A 21,889-nucleotide genomic window follows, 5' to 3' on the forward strand; every position below is an offset into this window, starting at 1 on the left:
CCGGCTAGCCTGTGGGAAGAAGTTTATTCTCTTTGTGTTCGGCCTGCAGGGAGCCACATTCTTTCCCTGGTTGTTCTCTGATTTTCTTTTAGTTTGTTTTATTTTGTTGCATTTGTTCAGTCTGTCTGTAAGTCTCAGAACAAACCCTTTGTTATGTTAATCACCTTCTTTGATGCAATAATATAACACATAAATGAAGCATGTAAATGCAATAGCTAACAGCAGGAGCTAGCCAGGCTTGTGCAGCCTCTGCAATGCTACAACTACAGATATGTTAGAGCCATTTCTTTGTTTTGGTTAAAGTTGTATTTTAAAAATGTGGATGTAATACTTAGTTAATATTTTATGTGAATATTTGTAGATTTTGTAATTGCTTTAATGTGATGCTGTAATCTGATTGGCTACTAACTTCACTATAAAAGCATAATGACGCATAAAAGACTCCAGAAGCCTCGAGCCAGGAGCATCACAGTTTTTGTAACTGTAATAGGAATGTAAGTTTATTTAGTTGGGAATTCATCTTTTGTGTTGTATTTCCAAGTTCATAGTAAAGATAAAGCAACCAAGAGAAGTTTTGGATTCAAGACCTTTGCGTGTGAAATAAACCTGCGCTCACACTCTATCAAAAGAAATGTATGAAAGCAGATTATATGCCAACAGGCTATACACTATGTGTCCAAATGTTTGTGAACACCCTTTCTAATAAGTTCTGCTTTGAGCTGCTTAAAGCTCCAAGTACACAGATGTGCAAATCCACACACAGCTTGTCTGTTTCATTATGAGAAAAGCAACAAGCATGGCAAAACCTGAAAATATTTTTTTGGGATGTTAATAGAAAAGTTATTTTATCCAAACAATGCTGAAGATAGAACATCGTGATTCTTTGGGTCCAACTTTGTCTCCTAAAATTCTGTAACAGAGCTGCAAAAGTATGTGTTGCTGTGCAATAAAAAACAAGCATATTATTTTGACAATTTTTAGTTTAATAAAGTGAAGTGCCCCTTACAATGTGTTAAAATGTCTTGATAAATGGACCAATTTCTCTGAAAATGGCATGAAATAAATTATATTTACATTGACTTTCATTGAAAGTTTAGAAGGTTTTATTTTTCTCCTATAAAATTGATGTTTTGAAGATACATGTTTTTCATAGTACAGCAAATGTAACACTTCTGAAGCTGGATGCAAATTCCAGTCAGTTTTATTTTTTCATGTCAACAAAAAGCAAAAATAAAGAGAGAGAAACAGACTATTGGACTAAGACTAAAAAAAACAAAAAAGAGACAAAAAAAATCAAAAGACATAACAATGACTAACAAGCAAAGAAGCAAAATAGACAAACAAACTAAAGGAAACAAACCAGAAACTTACACAAAAACTAAAAGCAATGAAACATTAAAGCATGTTTTAACTAAACAGGGTCAAATAAAAAGCAGGACAGAGAACAAAAGAACACAAGGGGTATATATACAAACTGGGAAACAGGAAACACCTGGGGAAGGAAAGGGGGGGGGGGGGTCAAACGAGAACACAGGTGAGAACACCAAGGTGTGCTAGGGAGCACATGGCAAGGAAAACAAAATAGACTGTAGAGCAGGACAGGGATGACAAAAAACAGGTAAAAACGCAAGACATACAAAAGCTAATGTTGAGAGCAGTGAAGAGAGGTTTGCTGTATAGCTGCTATTAATAAAATAGCAGCTATATCAGCAAACCTCTCTTCACTGTATCTGTAGCAGTATCTGGACAAGCATTATCCTGTTGAAACAGAGCACTAGAGTGTTCAGCGTTCAGAAGATTAAATAGGTGAGGTCCACTATTTGCAGGACCTCAATAATATAACTTAGAGCTGTTAAAATTCATGTAATGAAGACCAAAGCTGATCTGACATGGCATGGAATTGTCACCCACACCACAACACCAGGTCTTGTAAGAACTGTGTATATAATACTGCAGCAGCTCTGCTCCATTTTTTGGATTCTTCTTGCTGCTGTTAAAGAAACACATTCAGAAACAAGCTGAACTCTCTTCTACAGATCTTCTTCCAGTTTCAGATGCCAATCAGAATCTCCCGACAACTAAGCCTGTCAAAGCTACAGGCTACATATTCCCATTCCGCTATAATAATGTATAAATTCATAGCAGTTTAATGCAGTAAAATACTTTTAAAGCATTTAAATGAAACTCAGGCTGTCATGCTTCCAAACTAAACAGCAAAAATATCATTTTTTCCGAAAGTAAAAATGATAAACACTGCTCCTCGAAAAAGAAAAATATGCAAATATCCAGTTCTCCCTGCCAACAGTTCTGCTCCAACTCAAGCTCTGCAGCTCCGCAAACAACTCATCAAACAACTCATCACACACTCTGCTAGAAAGAGATAGATCTCAGTGAGCTGAAAATACCCCAACGTGGCCCACTGCTTTATCTGCATACATAGCATAACTCAGCTCCGTAAGCACCCTCAAAATGTCTGCTTTACTAAAGATGGAGACGAAAATCATGCTATGTTATGTGTAAATTATAATAAATTACATTTACATTTTACATAACTTACACATCATCGCTGTCACACAAATATCTTACTTATACATCCTCCATTTTTCTCTTTTTAACATTATTTAAATCTGACAGCTCTTCTTTACATTGTGTCAAAAGATCAGGTTAAATGGACCAATAGAAATGCAGCAAATTGAACTGAAATATTGGACTATAATATAAATTAGTTTGGAATCAATAAATTATGCATCTATATACCCTTGTAATAGAAAAGTGTATTAAGTATATTTTAAAAGTATACTTAACATGAAAAAGTACATACTTTTAAAAAAATTTAATATGTACTTAAATACATACTAAATGTACTATTTTGGAACAACCTATAGTAACTTAAGTATATTTCAGTTTTAATTAAGCTATATTTAAACACAACATAAAAGCATTAAATTGTGCTATCAACACAACCTATTATTTAAAGCATATTGCTAAAAAAAATATGGAAATTCAGAAAAAATATATGTAATGTAAATGTTTTAGTACTTCTCACCTAATTTGAAAAAACTTTTAATGCTCTTAAATATGCTGCCTTTTCACAAGGGTATCTTATTTATCTAAAATCCTTTTACATTTACTGCCGTTGAAATTTGAGATTTTTTTTTTTATTTTCCAAAAAAGGACAAGTGCTAAACCTAATGCTCATTAATCAGATCCACAATGTACAGAACTTTCCAGATCTACTGCTAACATTATTCTTGGTGTCAAATATCACAGGACACCTTCACAAAAAGCCTCAAATGGTCCGATCTGCTATGATGTTATAAGGGGGGAGCCACTCATTTTTAGACATGTGGTACTAATGTTATAATTGATTGGTGCATGATCGCAGTTTTAAAAGACAAATAAGACGCAATAAAGACGAATAAACAGAACTAACAAAAACAATTAATCTTCATAACGAGAAGAGAATAAAGGTACAAAAAATATTATACAATATAAATAAAAAATGAAGTAAGCTCTAGGTTGTTGTAATAAACCTGCCAACAGAAGAGGTTCAGGGAATCTGAGTAGGTGATGGTGATGTTCTCATGGCGTACTGGAGGAGTTCCAGTGCTTCACGTACTGCAGGGCTGCTGTCTAGCACGCACACCACTAAACACACATTAGCAGGAGTGTTGCTGTAAGTGTGTGCTGACCTTTATGTGGGGAATGATGGAAAACTTCTTTCCAGAAAATAATACATAATGCATGCTGTTGAGGAGGCAGCAAAAATGGAAGATTCACTTAAATGATGCCGGCAAATAACCAAAAACCACTGATAGGAGATGAGAGATTTTAAGAATGGGGGTGTTTTTAGATTTGAGTCAGATGAAAATAGTAAACTGTGTGGATTACACAACAGAAATGAGCAATAGTCCGTTAATAAATATCATAAAAGCATACTAGTACAACTAAAAATAGAATATCATTGAGAAATTATTTTATTTTAGAAATTCAGTTCAAAATGTGAAACTCACATAGTATATAGATGTATAGATATATAGAAGCTTGATATAACACAGTGGATCAACACCAGCAGATGACAGACATAACTCTCCAAACCATCACTGATCATCAGAAAATGTTACATTTCAATTAATGTAACAAGGGAGCAGAGTCTGGAGGAAGAGTGGAGAGACACACAGTCCAAGCTGCTCGAGGTCTAATGTGAAGTTTCCACCAATCAGTGATGGTTTGGAGAGTCATGTCTTCTGCTGGTGTTGATCCACTGTGTTTTATTATCAAGTCTAAAGTCAGTGCAGTTTTGTTTTCCCACTAAATCTTACAGCACTTCATGCTTCCCTCTGCTGACGACTTTTATGGAGATATGTAGATCTTGTTTTCCAGCAGGACTTGGCACACTGCCCACACTGCCAAAAGTACCAGTAGGTCTAATATATAATTCAATTTTCTGAGACACTGATATTTGGGTTTTTATTGGCTGTAAACTGTAATCAGTAACAATTTTTTGAGATCTAGTAGATGAAAACACATAACAGAGTATCATAAACTGCTTGAATATGTAATTTCTGTACTGCAATCACCTATTACTTTCCACAAATACAGTTTTTTTTTTTTACCCATTTTTCTCCCCAATTATACTAAGCCTATATCCTACCCAATCACCAGGGCTTGAGGTAAGAGATTTTGAAATGAAAATAAAAAATGTTAATAATATATGACAGACATCCCAAGTTGCATAAGTTGATTTCAGGGCGGTATCCCCCCCCCCCCCCCCCAAAAAAAAAAAGAACAAAAAAAAAGTTGCACACACACCAAAGGATAACGAAACTTTACTTTTATTTTTATTAATTTTACTTTTTTTAAATTAAATTTAGAGTACTCAGAGGTGAAATGAGTTTTATATTTTTTCTTTTTGCCTCCGCCATGATCTGCTTTCTCTCACTCACTGAACAAATCCCGTCCGGGAGGGGGAAAAACACTGCCCGCCCACACTAAAATATGATTGGCTGTCTCACAGACTCTTTGCACAGAACAGGCCAATCAGAACCCTATCTGTTTTCTCTCTTTCCTTCCCACACGCAATTAGAGAAAAAAAGTCTGTCGCCTGTGTGCGTGTTTGTGTGCAGTGCGCTCTTGGGGCACTCGTTCTGAATTCCGGGAGATTATATGTGACTCGCGGGCATCAGGGAGCCACTACCGAAATGCGGGAGACTCCCGCAGCTTCAGGGAGACTTGGTTTGTCTGGACTGATGTAGCAGTAACCACGTCTTAGCCAACTTAGCTTAGCTTAGCCAGGATAATCTATTGATCAATATATGTAACTTTTTCGCTCTGTGTATTTACACACCTGCAGTGTTTAATGTTTTAATGCACAAAATACATGTTTAATATACCTGACATACATGCTTTGTCCATAAGTATAACTTTTTGTAGCAAAGCTACACAAAATTAGAAAAAGCTTTACCAAAAGCCTGCAATAATCCCTGTTCAATAATTCTGTTTCTTGTAAGATAATTTGAGTTTCTAGTTTAAAGCAGCATGAATAAAATTTTTTTTTTTTGGTCTTCCTACAGTCAGGAAGAGTAATTTGTGCTTTGAACTGTAACTAAGGGACACACTTTTCTGGGTGAGCTGTCGGAGCTAGGCAGGGATGAGTCATGTGTGGATCAAAGAAAGAGACTTTACTAAATCCACAAACATTGTGAAAAACAGGTAGGGTCTGCAACAGGAGGCAGAAATACAAAATACTAGACATGCTGTAACAGGTGATATAAAACAGACGGGGGTTGGAACACAGCCAGTGTGAAGAGCCAGAATTCAAGCATTGCTGTGAGGATTTAGTTGCATTTATTGACAAGAGCGTTAGAAAGATCGGGATGTTGGATAATTACCACCCAGCTCATCATCTCCAACTCGCCAGCTCATCCCATAAGTACTGGATGGACCATCGTCATTCTAGAGAACACAGTAACAGTGATCCATAGTCCACTGCTTCTATTTACATTTTTATTTAGCTAATTTTCTTTGCAATTATTAACTTTTCTCTTTTTCTGCTTTGTAAGCACTGCTATTTCCCTCAGAAATGCAGATCTAGTTTGTTTTGGAAATCAACTCTGTGGTAAAACAATGTGGTAAACATTAAAAGTTTAACTTCCCATTTGTTTTGATGAGTTATGAGTCAGAATTAATAGAGAAAAATGTTGGAGAATTTGTGGTATTTACTCTCAGAAGGGTTCTGGAGGTTAAGAAGTTAGGAATGTGCAGTGTTGCAGAGTTTATGGCTGTAGAGTGCACAGAGGCAGCAGTCAGAGTCAGGTGAGATGTAATTTGCTGCAGTGACGTACAGCAGAGCTTGTGAGCCACAATCACCGTACACAGCTTCATTTCCCCAGCGCCTCGCTCAACACTGCAGGGTCCTGTCAGACAGATTAAAGGGCCTGGTCACTACAGCACCTCGTCTCCTGTGATGAGCAGCCAGATGTCCGGGACAAGGTTCACCTGCAGTAAACACGCACTGAAGTGGCTGAAATTGTTCTGATTAATTACTCCGCTCTGCATGAACCCCCCTGCCTTTCCGAGAGAGAGAGAGAGAGAGAGAGAGAGAAAGAGGGAGAGGGAGAGAGAGAGAAATGTAATGAAAAGAAAAGAGGGAGGAAAGAGGGAGCAAGTGAGACATGTACAGAGAGAGAGATGGATGCAGAAAAAAGTAAATAGATGGAGAGAGAGAGACAGAGAGGGGCGGAAGAAATAAATAGCGAGAGAAAAAGAGAGAGAGATGGGTACAAAGGAAAAGGAAAAGGAAAGAGAGAAGGAGGTAAAGTAGAAAAGATAAAGAAAGAGGGAGATGTAATGAAAAGAGAGAGGGATAGAGGTGGACAGAGAGAGCAAGAGAGACATATAGAAAAAGAGATCATTGGAGAATGAAAGAGAGAAAGAGAAAGGCGGATAGAGAGATACATTGTGAGGGAGAGAGAAAGAGGGAGAGAGGGATGGTAGAACAGAGAGACAAGTAAAGAGAGATGTTAAAAAGAGAGGGAGAGAGAGAGAAAAGAAGAGAAAGAAAGATGTAATGAAAAAAGAGAGGAAGGAAGGTGGACAGAGAGAGCAAGTGAGATATGTACAGAGTGAGAGAAGGGTACAGAAAGAGGTAGCTAAAGAGAAAGACAGAGAGAGAGGGGGGACAAGAAGAGAGTAAAGCAAAAACAGAGAGAGATGTAAAAAGTGAGAGGTACAGAGAAGAAAAGATAGAGAAAGAGTAAATGTAATGAAAAGAGAAAGGAGGAGAGGTGGAAAGAGAGAGCAAGTGAGACATGTACAAAGAGAGAGAGAGATGGGTGCAGAAAGAGGTAGATGGGGGACAGAGAAAAAGAGACAGAGAAACAGAGGGAGAAAGAAAGAGCAAAGGAAAGAGAGGGAGAGAAAAAAGAGGAAGAAAGATGGAGAGAGATTTAAAAAGAGAGAGGTACAAAGAGATAGAGGAAAATGTAATGAAAAGAGAGAGGGGGAGAGGTGGAAAGAGAGAGCAAGTGAGACATACAAAGATAAAGATGGGTGCAGAAAGAGGAGAAAGGGAGAGAGAAATAAAGAGAGAGGGAGAGACAGAAAGAAAGAAAAAGAGGGATGGGGATGTAATGAAAAGAGAGATGAAGGGAGGTGGACAGAGAGAAAAAGCAAGAGAGACATGTACAGAGAGAGATAATTAGAGAATAAAAGACAGAAAGAGAAAGTTGGAGAGAGAGATATAAATTATGAGAGAGTGAGAGAGAAAGAGAGAGAGAGAGTGTGAGAGAGAGACACTGTTCTCATAACTCACTGAAAGGCTTTGAAGTTAGTGCGGTGCTCCTACAGAATTTAAGACCTCAGCTGCTCATATCTCCACAGTAAAGATAACGAGTCACATGATGAGCTCTGTCAAGATGTTCCCTCTGTCAGGAAACCCACCAATCAAGCTCATAGACTGGAGCTCAGTCTCCTGCTTTACTCCACAAACACTCTATACTGGAAAAAGTATTGGGACACTTTCTCATTCTATGTTTCTTGTGAAAATAAGGGTATTATCAGGAGTTTATGCTGTTTTGTTAGAGTCACTGTCTCTAGTATCTAGAGAAGGTTTTGGATCAGATTTTAGAACATTGCTCTGAAGATTTGGTTGGATTGCATTCAGGAGTATTGGATTATCATTCCCATAATTCCCCTTTAAAATGTATCTACCATTAGGAATGGTGACAGAGTCTTAATCTTTTGCTCAGTACTACTCTACAGGAATTAGACACGCTGTATGTGTGTGCATTTAGATGTCTGGGTCAGCAATCTGAGCAACTTAAAGTAGCAGAATGCATTTATTAGAAGGATTGTCCACAAACTTTTGGACATATAAAGTGTCAGAAACAATAAAAAAATGATTTAATAAATATCTGTGAAATAATAATGTGCATAAAATCCATTCCCAGCACTTGATGATAATGAAAATGGCTATAGTTTGTAAGTGTTTGGACTTTGGAATTGAAATAGAAAACTCAAAATAAAGCCTTTAAATTAGAAAAAGGCCCATTTTAAATGGAAGCACATATAAATACAAGGCTCCAGACTATTCAAGTAAATTTGCATTCAATGGCGTTCAGCATTTTATTTGATTGAACTTTATGTGCAGTTTTATGCTCCAGTCTGACATTCAAAACTGGGAGATTTTCCAGGGAACTGCAGTGGCAAAAATGGCACTTTAACATTGGTAACTGAAGTGCATGCAGCAGGTCTGATATATTGATTTTTTTTCCCCTCTATATAAAAAGCCATGGCTATCTGACGTAGGCCTAAAGCCCAAAGCATCAGCAAATCTAAACAAACTATTGCAATCTCAGGCCTTGTCTGCTGCCTTTTGTGCTGCAATATATTTCTGCATGGAAAAATATATAACTGAAAATACAGTTTGAATGAAATTTTAACAAATAAAAACAAGCTAAATATAAATCCAGGCATTTACAGGTCAGAAAAGGCAATGGTATTCTTGCTGATAAAAACAGCAACTGAAAAGCCAAGTAGAATTCCTGTCATTCTTGTGTGCTACAACTATTATTAGGGGTAGTGTTTAAGGGTGAAAGGTGAAGCATAATTGCCCAATTTTCTTTTACTCAGATCAATAAGTAATTGTATATGCTGCAGATTGTAACAGAGTGAAATAGGTGGATATATCTGGCAGATATATCCACCATATATCCAACAGTAAGACTAAGGGTTTGTTGCAATCCGACAGAGACCTTTCTGAGAAACCTTTGCTGTGTGTGGGCGAGCATTATCCTGCTGAAAAATCCCATTTGGAAGCCCTGTCTTCAGAGGCAACGCTGAGGTGCTTATGTCACTGCTAGGAGTATCCAACTGTCATGTAAGCTCCCCAGATCTCATCTTGAGCTCTCCAGATTATCCAGATTAAGCCAGTTGTTTTTGGATGCCAAACATAACCTGGATTCACTGCTAAAGATGCTACACTTTCAGTCTGTAGAATTTCAGATTTCTCATTCACAACCAATAGAGATGATGGTGTCTGGCTGACATATGGCTTTAAGTGGGCAATTTGATGAAACACCCATCCTGCTACCTTCAGTCCAATCAAACTCTGTTCATCTTGGAGCAAATTGTAGAGGCATGTCTGAGAGCCTTTTATAAGGCAGTAAGAGGAAGCTCTTTTATGCCCTCCCACTTTCTACTCAGAACACACCTGTAATAATTTATAAATATAAAGAATTGCATGCTGAGATTTGCAGCAAGACTGTATTTAAGTTTAAACATCCTGTAATATCTCAAAATGATTTTTTGAAAGGCAGTATGAAACACACACACACAGACTGAGCAAGCTGGACTTTTGAGATACGGATAAGCCCTGCGATTTTCCATTATTACTCATAAACCTATAATGCAAATCCCCCAGTGCTGGATGATCTGTGCTCAACAAACATGGCAGACAATCAGATATGCACAACTTGAGCAGGACACACACACATGATGCCTTATCACGACTTTATCTGCTTCAGAGATCACTGGAGCACTAAAGCCTGCAGACATCTTCTCTATTTCCAGTTTATGACATTCAGCTTTTCTGCATTATCATAAAAAAACAGTCCTCAACTTAATATGAGCAGCTAAGCTTCGTTCATTCAAGGCCATTATAATCAGCTTCTCATCTTACCAGCAACTCGCAGACAAAATCTGAAACTGAATGAGACTACGTGTCCTATTAGGAATTATTGTATATTACAAGGATGATATACTGGGGAATTATGGCTTTCTGTGGCGCTAATGAAATGCATTCTTTCATTTCCTCTAAATTGCATTAATGAGAGAGGAAAGCCATTCAGATGAAAAATGTCCCTGAAAATGGCTCCTTTTTGATACTCATTCCTCTTGGAACTGTTTCCTCTATCTCTCTGTCTCACACAGTGAAGGCTCCTATGCTTGTCATTAGTGTAATAGGCATCACGTTTATTTTTGCCGGTGTTTTATTAAGTTTAATAAATGGCTTTTCTTATGAGAGGAATCTTAACAACATGTTGTGCATGTAAACATCCCTCTTCACTAGAAGAATGAAAGCAGGATTGGCGAAAGACAGGCAGACTCATCTCATCAGGATGGAAATCAGATTTGCCCTCAGACATTACGCCCCCAAAGACAAGACAACACTTGATGAGCTGTAACTGCTGTGCCTAATAGATAAACCCAGTGGGCCCATCAGGCTGAGGCCTGTTTCAGACAACCCTGCAGATGGAGGTTCGGTTTAGTGTTGAGGCAGTAAAACACACCAGATAAAACAGATATAATGATGTATTGTTCTGATTATACACTATATGTCAATCCTCTATTGCATGATATTTTTCTTTGTTGGTAGGTTTTGTTGATCTCTCTTGATATATCAATCAGAGCATTTAGGAACCGCTGATTTAGTGTAACGGCCTTGGTTGTGGTTGAGCAGCGTATTGTTGCCCTGAGGCAGCAAATAAAAAAACACTGTTTTTAATGAGTAAATGAAAACAAATTAGCCATAAATATGAAAAAGAATGATTAAAAAACTGAACGAACAGTGTAATAATCCAAAAAATTATAATCCAAAAAATAATCCAAACATCCAAAAAACATGCCATAGAGGGATAATATAAAATATTGCAACCCTAGCTCATGCATTGTTTCTCCTGAAATCAGGCGTATTAAAACAGTTTATCCTGCTTTTGTTGGACTAACTGTCTCTGCTGTCCAGGAAAGTATTTCTACTAGATTTGTATGTAGCACTGCTGTGAGGTTTTGGTTGCATTAAGCAACTCATTGCAAAAGTATTGGATTAATCCAGAGATTCCCAAACACAATTCCACTGCTCAATAGCTCAATGCTGGTAGCTTTATAATCCTACACTATTTAAACTAAAGTACTTCAACTGAATGCATTTATTAGAAGAGGTGTCCACAAACACACTGAGGTCATGCCAAAGTTCATGAGACAGGAATGAATATTCTGTCCCATTATTATTTTGAAAGCTAAAGAATGCTGCACTGGCCTGTGAGAAATGTGTGTGGGGTCTACTGCACTGAATGTGGATGTGATTTCTTCCACTTTTCTCTTCACATGGACACTGACAAGGTAACACCTCGCAACTATTACAATTATGGAAGGTCCCAAGCTGTCCACTGAAGTAGCACTACTTATCAATGTATATACTGCTATCCCATGACTCATGTCACAGTATTTGGCCATATACTGTATATTTAATGAGGTTAAAATAAGTCCCCCAGCATATACACATCTAAAGCTTTCATCTGTTAGAGAGCAGATGAAATCAAAAACAACAACAGTTGTTTGTGTCTGTACTTCATCTGTGAGAAGATGAAAGGATGGAGGTGGAGGTGAACAAGCTGTATGTGAGAAAATTAAAAAGAAAAAAATATATAAAGAAAAAGAACATTTGATTAAATCAAACTGTTAAAGCTGTTCTCAGAACAATGCGTCCAGACCTCAGTGACCTGAATGTGAGAAGCTGAGCTGCAGAAAATGCTCCATTTAAAACATTTAAAACTAAACATACAGTGTAAGGTGGGTCTAAAAAGTAAAAACTGTAATGAAGGTAAGGATGGACTTTTTATAGTAAAACATCTAATATTATGTTTTCATTTTGAGGCTTTTGTGTATTTCCATTAAACGTATGTGATAAATATTTTCTGCTTGTTAATAAAGCAGCAAAAACATCTCCTTGATGTCAGTCTTGACTGAAACTGAATTAAATATAGAGAAGTCTCCAGCTTTGACTATTTCAGCATTTTTAGGTTTAAAGGTACTCCTGCAGAGACTGATAAAATACAGGGCCAATCTGATTCAGACAATAAAGTCTGAGGTAAACAAATGTGGCCGGAATTCATCCATGGCAAAGAGCCACGGTTTGCTTTGTGCCAGCAGCTAAACAAAGTAAAAACCCAGTGAGCACATTTATAACCTCACTCTTCAGCCTGAAGTGCAGAGAAAACAAAACGATAAAAGGATATAGTGCAGTGTACGCTGTGTTACACACACTGTTTTCACTATATTTGTTTAAATGTAGGTAAAAAATACTAACATTCAGCCCATTTTGCCTCCTTAGTTACCCCTAGAATATATACATTATTAAATAATATAATATTATTAACTCCTCTCAGTCTGTTCTCTGCTATTTTCATAATAACTCTGAAGTTGCTTTACTTACTTGATATGTATCAAACATGATGTCACAAACTCTCATTTTAAACAAAAACACAAGAACTATAAGTGTCTATAACATGTGCTCCATTGTTGTTGCAAAATCTGTTACAAATAACAAGAGCTTACTGAACCACATTGCAGCTCAATGTACTTTTCACAATAAAGGAAATCTTGTAGATTGTGTAGATATGAATAAAAATGCAGTTAATAATATAATATAATATAATATAATATAATATAATATAATATAATATAATACTGTATATAGCAATATGTAAGCTCTCTATCTTACATATCCTGTAGTAATAGTGCATATACAGCACCATTCAAAAGTGTGCACAAACCTTTTCTCATTTAATGTGTTTTCTTCCTTTTTTATGATATTTTTACATTCATTTTAAATTTAATATTGAATACTATATTAAAGCTTTACAGGAGCACATGCAGAATTATTTAGTAAAAAGAAGTTTAACAAACCAGAATATGTTTTATACTTTAGATTATTTTAAGTGCCACACTCTTGGTATTTAAATTTCAGTGTCTTTATGAGGTGCTGAAAAATAATTGCTGCTTTATTTTTTTTCTTTCACACGTTTTTTACCCATCTCAGCTGATCAGGTTTAGGTCAGGGGATTGTGGAGAACAAACACTTTTTTTGTTTACTACATAAATTCATATGTGTTCCTTAATTGTTTTAATGTCTTTAACATTAATCTACATTGTAGAAGATAAATAAATAAATAAATGCATCCTGTATTTTGTTTTATATTGTTTACTTTTTATGTATAAAAAAATATTACATGTATACAGTACAAAAGTAAAGTTGGGTTTATGTCAGGGGATTTTATGCCACTTTTTTTTGTTTACTACCTAATTCCATATGTGTCTCTTGATTGTTTTTATGTCTTTAATATTAATCTACATTGTAGAAAATGAATAAACAAAAAAAATAAATAAATAAAAACATTGAATAAGAAGGCGTGTCCTGACTTTTGACTGTATTCTGTATTTTATGTTTTATATTGTGTACGTTTCATGTAAGCTACAACAAATATTACAGTTATTAAGTACAAAACTAAACATAACAAGTCAAGTCAAGTCAAGTAGTTTTATTGTCAATACTGCATATGTACAGGACATACAGAGAATTGAAATTACGTTACTCTCCTTCCCAATTTTACAGCAAGTACAGATAATAGATAAAATAAAAGAAAGAATGGGAGACACTATGTGTACAATACAGCAGGGACACAAATAGACATACATGAGACAAAAACAAGGTGCAGTGGTGTGGGGGAGGAATAGATATATAAATATAAGTAAATAAGTAAAAATAGATATATAATTATAATATAAAAGAGTGGGAGACACTATATGTTCAATACAGCAAGACACAATAAACATACGTAAGACAATAGTGCAATATTGATGGTGATCGAGATGGAATGACAGTAAAAATGGTAAATAACAGTAGTGCAAATACTAAATAATACATGTAATTGTTCATCTTTTTTTGCCTATTTACATTTTGTAAGCAGTGAGTTTAGCTGTAATATGTACAGTAGCTTAATATGTGTTGAATATTTAATCTGTTTGTAGAAACTATAATATAGCGGATTGTTTATGCAGTGGGAGGAGACACGGGGAGAGCGGCGGAACTGTCGGAGGGTGATCTGTGTTGCACCTCGGCGCGTTTTAAGAGTTACTGGTTCCTCCCCGCACTGCTTCATTTCGTAGCTTTCGCTTCATCTCTAAACAGCTCTGAAACTTTAGAGATAAAGGCGAAACATCTACTTTTAACGGAAGAACTGTGAGATAAGACAACACAGCGGTTATTTCTGCAACCAGGTATGATTTTAATCTCCTGTTTTAAATGTTATGTCGTTAAATAGACCGTGTTTAGCCGCTGAGCTAATGCTAAGCTGAGATAATGGAGAGCTCGGCGCTGCCGCAGTGTATATTGTGAGTCAGAGTTTCTTAGGATATTTAGCTATTAGGAGTTTAGGTATAAAATATAGATTTATTACTCTGCTGCTGCTGCTGAGCGGATTTATTGCGACCGCATCCAGAGTTTAACTGACCAAAAGAAGAATAAGGGCATCTGGGCAATGGACTTCATTTGCTTTCTTATTTTGGTTATTATTCATACGTTAAAGTTAATGTTTTTTTGTTTTTTTTTTAAGAATATTTACAAAGTTATTGTGAATTTATTTAGGCCAAAACTTACTCTACGAAAGCTGTAAAATATTAATTACTATTCTTATTATAAAGTAATACGCTGTGATCTCTCTGTAATTTTACAATCATTTACTAACACCTATTTTTGCTGTTAACTTGCTGTAAAGACTGGCAAGAAACGCATATACAGCCTCTATTGTAGGGGTGGGCGATATGGCCCTAAAATAATATCACGATATTTCATGGTATTTTCGCGATAACGATGCTCTTGGCGATATGACGAAATACTGAATAAAAATTCATGATTCAAATGATGTCAAGAACTACTACACTAGTGCACGAAAATGAATATTATTTATTTTATTGCATGTGATATGATATGGCACACCATTAACTGAGATTTTAAAAAATACCAAAAATTACTCCAGAATCCAAAATTAATCCAGAATGTCATTGTACTAATAATGTGTTCTACATATCTCCATATGTCCAGGATTAAAGTAAAATAAATGATACTGGACAGATATAATCTGTCTCTAGTAGATATAAAATGGAAATGAGAACAGTGTGATTTTTTTTCTTTTGCTAAAAACAGCATAAAAGTTGTACCTTGATGTGATAATTGGGGGTGGGTGATATGGCACGATATTTCAGGGTATAATATCGCTCACAATATCGAAAAATTGTGGCGGTATTATTGCGTACGATACGATATGGCACACCCCTACTCTATTGAATTGGAGTAACCAAAATAAACAAAGCCTAAAGGTAATTTTATTCAGTGTAACGTTTAACAGTTCAGTTTTGAGTCTGACCGTTTGAGTCTAAATTTGTAAGTAGAAAATTGGAGGTAAAACTTTTTTATAGCCCTGTCAGGATACGATTTTCTTTGTGAACCATATGTGGTCCCAAAAATGTTTGTGATAAACAATTTTATCATTTTAAGACCATTATACATATATACACTGTCATACATGTGTACAAACAATAATGTTTTTTGTAATGTTTATTGTATTGATAAGTTGATAATTTAATTTATCGTGATAGGCAAATGTTACAATCCAACTGAATTTTGTTACAAATTGAAAAAAAGAGGGAAATTTAACTACATGTAACTTCATAAACACAACCATTCACTACTCAACTCAAGTTCTTGAACAAATACTTTGCTCTTGCAAAGATTGACAATTAGGTCCTTAAACTTGATATACAGGGGAAACTGAGAGTTTAAATAATAATGATAGGATGTATAAAATATAAATACCAAACCATATATAATAGATCATATAAACCAAGATAATATAAAATAAATAAGATATGAAATAAAGCAAATTAAAGATAAACAATGTATGTTTAAGTCTTTGCATTTATAAATTAAGAAAAATTACCCAGCATTAAACATCTTGTGACCCCCTCAAGCAGCAATTACTTCAACCCAACGTTTCTAGTAATTGGTGATAAATCCTGCAGAAGGGGTTGGAGGCATGTTTACTCTTTGCTGGTTTAACATTGCGAAAGGTGCTGTATGATGATTCATTACCAGGTTTGATTGGTATCTGTGATTGGCCTACTGCTATTGTTCTCGAGAACACTTGTTCTCAGTCCAACTCTAATGGCAGTCTGCTCTTGTCCTTTAAGAGGAAAAGCAGTACCCAACCATTAAGCTGCTACTCCCGTTCTTTAGTGATGGCATTGGGTTCTTTTGTTGGACTACATTGTTCAGTTTTCCCCAAGCAAAACACTTCGTTCATTTCATCCAAAAGGTTCTATTTAGGATTCTACACAACACTATAGAACACAAAGAAAACACATATAATATGTATGGTCATTTTAATAATGGACTGTAATGGTCTGCAGCACAGGGCGTCTGTGAGCTGATGTTCCGGAACCGAGAAGCTGCGCTGTCCTCCGAGCGCGCTGGCTGCTCGGCAATGCTGCATCAGCAGCAGCTCGAAAAGAAGCAGACTCATGGTGTATTCATTACTAATGATAGGGGGAGTCCTAATGAGTGGGTTGGGTAATTGGCCGTGTAAATTCGGAAGAAAATGAGGGGGAAAAAAAACCAATACTAAATGTATCCATGTTGTGTTTTAACAAAGCTGAAATTGCTTTAAAACAATACTGTTTGTTTTTTTGTACTGCAAACTGACTTCTCAAGTAAAAGCTAAATGCATTTAACTTTTAACATGTTTCAACATTACACACTTATATGTTTTGTTCATAGAATCATAGAAAAGTCTCCTTCATAGTGTGTTTAAATTTACAGTCACAAAATGATGTGCTACATGTGGATCAGTTTGGTAAAGACTGGAAAAAAGATAGTGGATGGTTAAATTTAGGACGTTTGTGCACTTAAGTGATGCTTAAGGGAGTTATTGTCATATTTCTTATCTCGGGAGGTGTTTGGCACCTGGCCCTGTGAAGGTTATGAAGTGTGCTGGACCAGCAGCCGCTTCAGGGGCGCTTTTTGTCTGGCTGCCCATTTTCCAGGTCATTTCTTCCATTTTGCTGCCTTGGAGTTATTAGTCTTTTTCAGTTTCAATTTTGTCATCCACCCAACGAAATGATTAACTGTCCTTGGAGAAACTTTAAGCATATGTTTCAGAAGTTAAAACCTTTTATCATGTTTTTAGCCTTTTATCCTTTTTATTTAAAAACTGCCTTCTATAAAGCTGTATTCATCAGTCTTTCTTCTTCTCTTCTTGTGCTTATCCTTCAGCCACCATTTATTCTAGCTTTTCCTTGTAGATTGTTTTCTTTTTGGAGAATGTTCTCAATCTGTCAGCACTTAAAACTGAGAATCTGTAAATGAAGGCCTTTTTTGCAATCTAAGAAATCAATCTATGCTATTTATATGACCATTTGAATAATCACATGGCTGCAGTAGTATAATTATGAATGGATTTTTTTTTTGTAGAAAAATAGCTACAGCCCACTTGGTTTCAATGGCAGCTTGGTTACAAACCCATACCAGTCTGCAGGGATGAATATCAGTTTATTTTGCTGTCTTATCTCCCAAGTTCAAAAACTGACAGTTTTTTACGGACAGTAAAAAAGACAATAGAAAGGTTTTAAATTGCCTGGATTGGAACATAAGCGATGAACAGAAGTGGATGTGTGTCCAGAATATATGATATTTTTCATATCTGTAAGACAATATGTAAAGGTGAAGGGTTAGTGAACATGATCATAAACAGTGTGGGCATGGTTCACAGTTATCCTTCAATATGGTTTAAAGTGACCTAAATATTTTATTTTTTCCTTCAGGTATATCCTTATCTGTAACTAAAGATGACTGACCGCTACAACATCCACAGCCAGCTGGAGCACCTGCAGTCCAAATACATTGGAACAGGCCATGCAGATACCACCAAATGGGAATGGCTGGTAAATCAGCACAGAGACTCCTACTGCTCCTACATGGGACATTTTGACCTTCTCAACTACTTCTCCATCTCAGAGAACGAGAGCAAAGCTCGTGTGCGCTTCAACTTAATGGAGAAGATGCTGCAGCCCTGCGGTCCACCTGCTGACAAGCCTGAGGATGCTTAGAGTGCAGCCTGGTCTGAGTGGACTCGCACAGTAGTGTTTTTCATTTTCTCTACTGCTTGTCAAAACAATGTTGAGAGTGCAGAGTGAAGAGCAAAGAGGAATTTTGTTTTTGAATACCTGGTATTTTTTTTATAAATTAATGTTCACTCCTGGTAAATAATTGCTTTTTGTGCTGTTTTATAGTTTGTATGTGATCAATACCTGTGTCTGAAAAGCAATAAAGAAACAATGGCTTAGTCTGTTTTCCCCTCACCACACAGACTACTAAAGTTCATTTATTCACTGCTGGGGGAGTGTCATAGAAATGACAGATTAAAAATGTGTGAAAAAAATGCGTGAAAGTGTTTTTAATAGGAATGCCGCCACTTTGCAGCTCTTACAGAAAGACATTTTGTCCAGAAATGGCCACAAACTCTCTAAACAGAAACAGCTCAGAGATGGGATCTTCTTCTGAATGCCTCTCATGGAAGGAAAATAAAACTAAAAGGAACAGAATGTTCTGCTCAGCAGATTACAGAGAGATGTTAGGGCATCAAACGTACAGATTTTATGATGTACATTCAAAAAATTTACTTTTGCTAGTATCTGGTTTTAGATTATCAAGACTGGTCTGTTATTAAATGATTAACTACATTTGCGCCTGCTCTTTAAGTCTTACTGGTAATTGTCACATTGATAAGAATTTGAAATATGGTGTATCATTTTTTTTTTTTTGGTTGTGAACAATCTGTGAACCAGATTGACAAGTGTAGCGTTAAAATATGTTCTCTTTTATATTTTTTATTATTTTTTAGCTATATTGTGTATTATATCGCTTCACTAATGTTGCGACATGCATGCAAATATCTGCCAGATGCGACGCTTTTCTAACGCCTTTTATTGAGCGTTTCGCATAGAGATCGGAATTGCAGAAAATGAGTGCAAATTGCAGCGCGCAGTCAAGCAGAGTTTCACTCGCAATCAGCCACTCTGTAATCATTTAATTCTACCTGTATGCGCAGCACATACACATTTAATGTCTTAATATGAGCTGTGATTGCTTTTTAACAATCAAATCACTATATAATGCTCTACCCGTTAGAGAGAATGAAATGTATTCTCTGAAGTATTTGCAGAACATCTGATTTAAGAGCGTTATTTTTTAGTGAAACGCGTTTGTAGAAATTGCAAACTGCAAGAAGAAAAAATAAATTGCAAATAACTGTTGTGAAACAAGCCCCAGGGAAGTGCTATTATATGGAAGAGTCCTGTGAGTCGCAGGAGAGGTGGGAGGTCTTTGGCTGGAAGTGTATTCTTGATATAGACCTATTCTTACCCACCTCCTATTGTGGATATCTTCAGTAAATGTGTTGTTTCAAGCTAAAGCAAGCAAGACCCCGAATCGTTGGTCTAGAAAATGTCCTACACAGTTTGTGTGCCCACAGATAGGGTGTGTGGGTGTGTGTGTATGCGTGCACGGTTGCGGCCAGCCCGACTGGGTAAATCCTCACCAGCTGTCCCCACAGTTTGAGTCACGGTGGCGGTAGTGTGATTTGTGCTGTGTCAGACGCAGCGTACTGCCGCCAGCATTTCTGCTTTTCTCGTTCTTCACACTCACGCTGGGCAAGACATTTTGTTTCGGTGGCCTGTGTTCTCTGAAGTATCCTTTTATAGCAGAGACTACTGCTGCTGCTGCTTTCCACAGCTTCTTTATAGCTCGCACTAATTGAAACGATGATCAAACTGCCATTTGACGAAACGTATCTAAACTAATGCAGCATGAACATACTCTGTGTTCCTGTGGCAGCCTGTAGAACATACAGACTGGCTCCTGAGCTCACTAACCAGGCGTGACTCGCATTGCCAAGCTCACCGCACAACTGCATTAACTCATAAATGTTTTTCAATTTTTTATTTCCCCCCTTTTTATCACTCCCCCAGAATAAATGCCTGGCTGACTGCTCAAAAAAGGCAGTGGAAGGCACTGTAATGATTCCAGCTTTAATGTGTTTCAGTAGCAGCAACCCTGTTAGTGTGCAGCTTATTTAATCAGCCATAAAATCCTTTATGCTTCTTCACCTCATAAAGTAGCATCTGACGCACCCGTTTGTTTCCAGCTCCCCCCCAACTGTTCACCTCATAAACAAAGAATGTAGCTAAAATACCACAATAAAACATTAGCATTGTGTCTTTATTAAGGACATAACTCGGGGTCAAACTGGGCATACACGATATAGGACAAAGTACTGAGACACATGCTTATACATTGACATGAAAAAGTATTTGCCACCCTGCAGATTTCTTTTGTTTGCATTTTTGTCATAGAGATTTTTCAATTATTAAACAAACTTTAATATCATACAAAGTTAACCTGAGTAAATATAAAAAGCACCTTTTAAGTGATATTTTTCCTTAAATAAATAAAATTAACTATCCAAACCAATCTAGCCCTGCGTAAAAAAAGTATTTGCCACTTAAAACTAATAGCTAAAATAAAAGCTAATGCTTTTCCTGATAGCTTTTATTTTTACTGATGACTCCACAGAGTCTATTACTTTTCTGTGGAGGAATTTTGGTCCACTCCTCTTTGCAGAATTGTTTTAATTCAGCCACATTGGAGGGTTTTCCAGCATAAACGTTCTTTTTAAGGTCATCCAAAAGAATCTCAATCAGACTTTGACTAGGCCACTCCAAAACCTTAATTATTATTTTCAGAGCATAATTCCTAGTCCCATCTATTACAGCAAGTTTTCCAAGCCCTTAAGCACCAAAGCACCCCATCTAAAGTACTGAGACCATTAGGGTTGTGGAACCTGCTCCAGAGAGTCCAGTTCTTTAGGCTGTAGTAATCCAAAGGGATTAGACAAACTATGTTTGTGTGTGTGCACATCTGTGTCAGCAATGGCTGCAATGTAAAGTAGCTGAATATATTCACTACTTCGCTACTTGGGGAGCTCTCTATAAAAGAGACTGTCCAAGGGATGTGTTAGGGATCCTATCCTTTCAGAACTTGGAAAAACATTAAGAGGCAGTTTTCCAAACAGGGGTTAGGCCTAGTCTTGGACTGCACAGCATTTTGAATGGAGATATTCCATGAAAATATAGTCTAGATATATAGATTATCTATAGAGGTGGGCTGCATTTCTCAGTTCTGACTTTATAACACAGTTCTGTGTATGCACAATGTGCCTGGGGGTTCACATACTTTCTCCACCCTGCACTGTGAATGTTAACATTGTTGTGTTCAATAAGACCATGCAAACATATATTTTTGTGTGGTATTAGTTTAAGCAGACTGTGTTTTTGCTGTTGTTGTGACTTAAATGAAGTTCAGAACACATTTAATGACCAATTTATGCAAAAATCCAAGTCATCCCAAAGGGTTCGCCTTTTCCTTATTGCAACTGTAACTATACCTCATTTATGTGAAGGAATTAAAAGCACAAGTTTTCATTTTCTCATTTTATGTTAC

At 36.5% G+C, this 21,889-nt stretch overlaps 1 protein-coding gene across 1 annotated transcript; it reads left to right on the forward strand.

Annotated features, from left to right (window-relative positions):
- Window positions 1-14,353: 14,353 nt before the first annotated feature.
- Window positions 14,354-18,693, forward strand: sf3b5 (splicing factor 3b, subunit 5). Its single transcript, XM_049481730.1, has 2 exons — window positions 14,354-14,556; window positions 18,154-18,693. Exon 2 carries the CDS (start codon window positions 18,178-18,180, stop codon window positions 18,436-18,438), a length of 261 nt encoding a protein of 86 aa, XP_049337687.1. The 5' UTR covers window positions 14,354-14,556; window positions 18,154-18,177; the 3' UTR covers window positions 18,439-18,693.
- The last annotated feature ends 3,196 nt before the right edge of the window (window positions 18,694-21,889 follow it).

Source organism: Astyanax mexicanus, chromosome 7, assembly GCF_023375975.1.
Source record: "Astyanax mexicanus isolate ESR-SI-001 chromosome 7, AstMex3_surface, whole genome shotgun sequence".
NCBI classification, from domain to species: domain Eukaryota; kingdom Metazoa; phylum Chordata; class Actinopteri; order Characiformes; family Acestrorhamphidae; genus Astyanax; species Astyanax mexicanus.

Bases quoted from the DNA above. Each gene is read 5' to 3' on its own strand.
- sf3b5 (XM_049481730.1), top strand. From the start codon at position 18,178: ATGACTGACCGCTACAACATCCACAGCCAGCTGGAGCACCTGCAGTCC.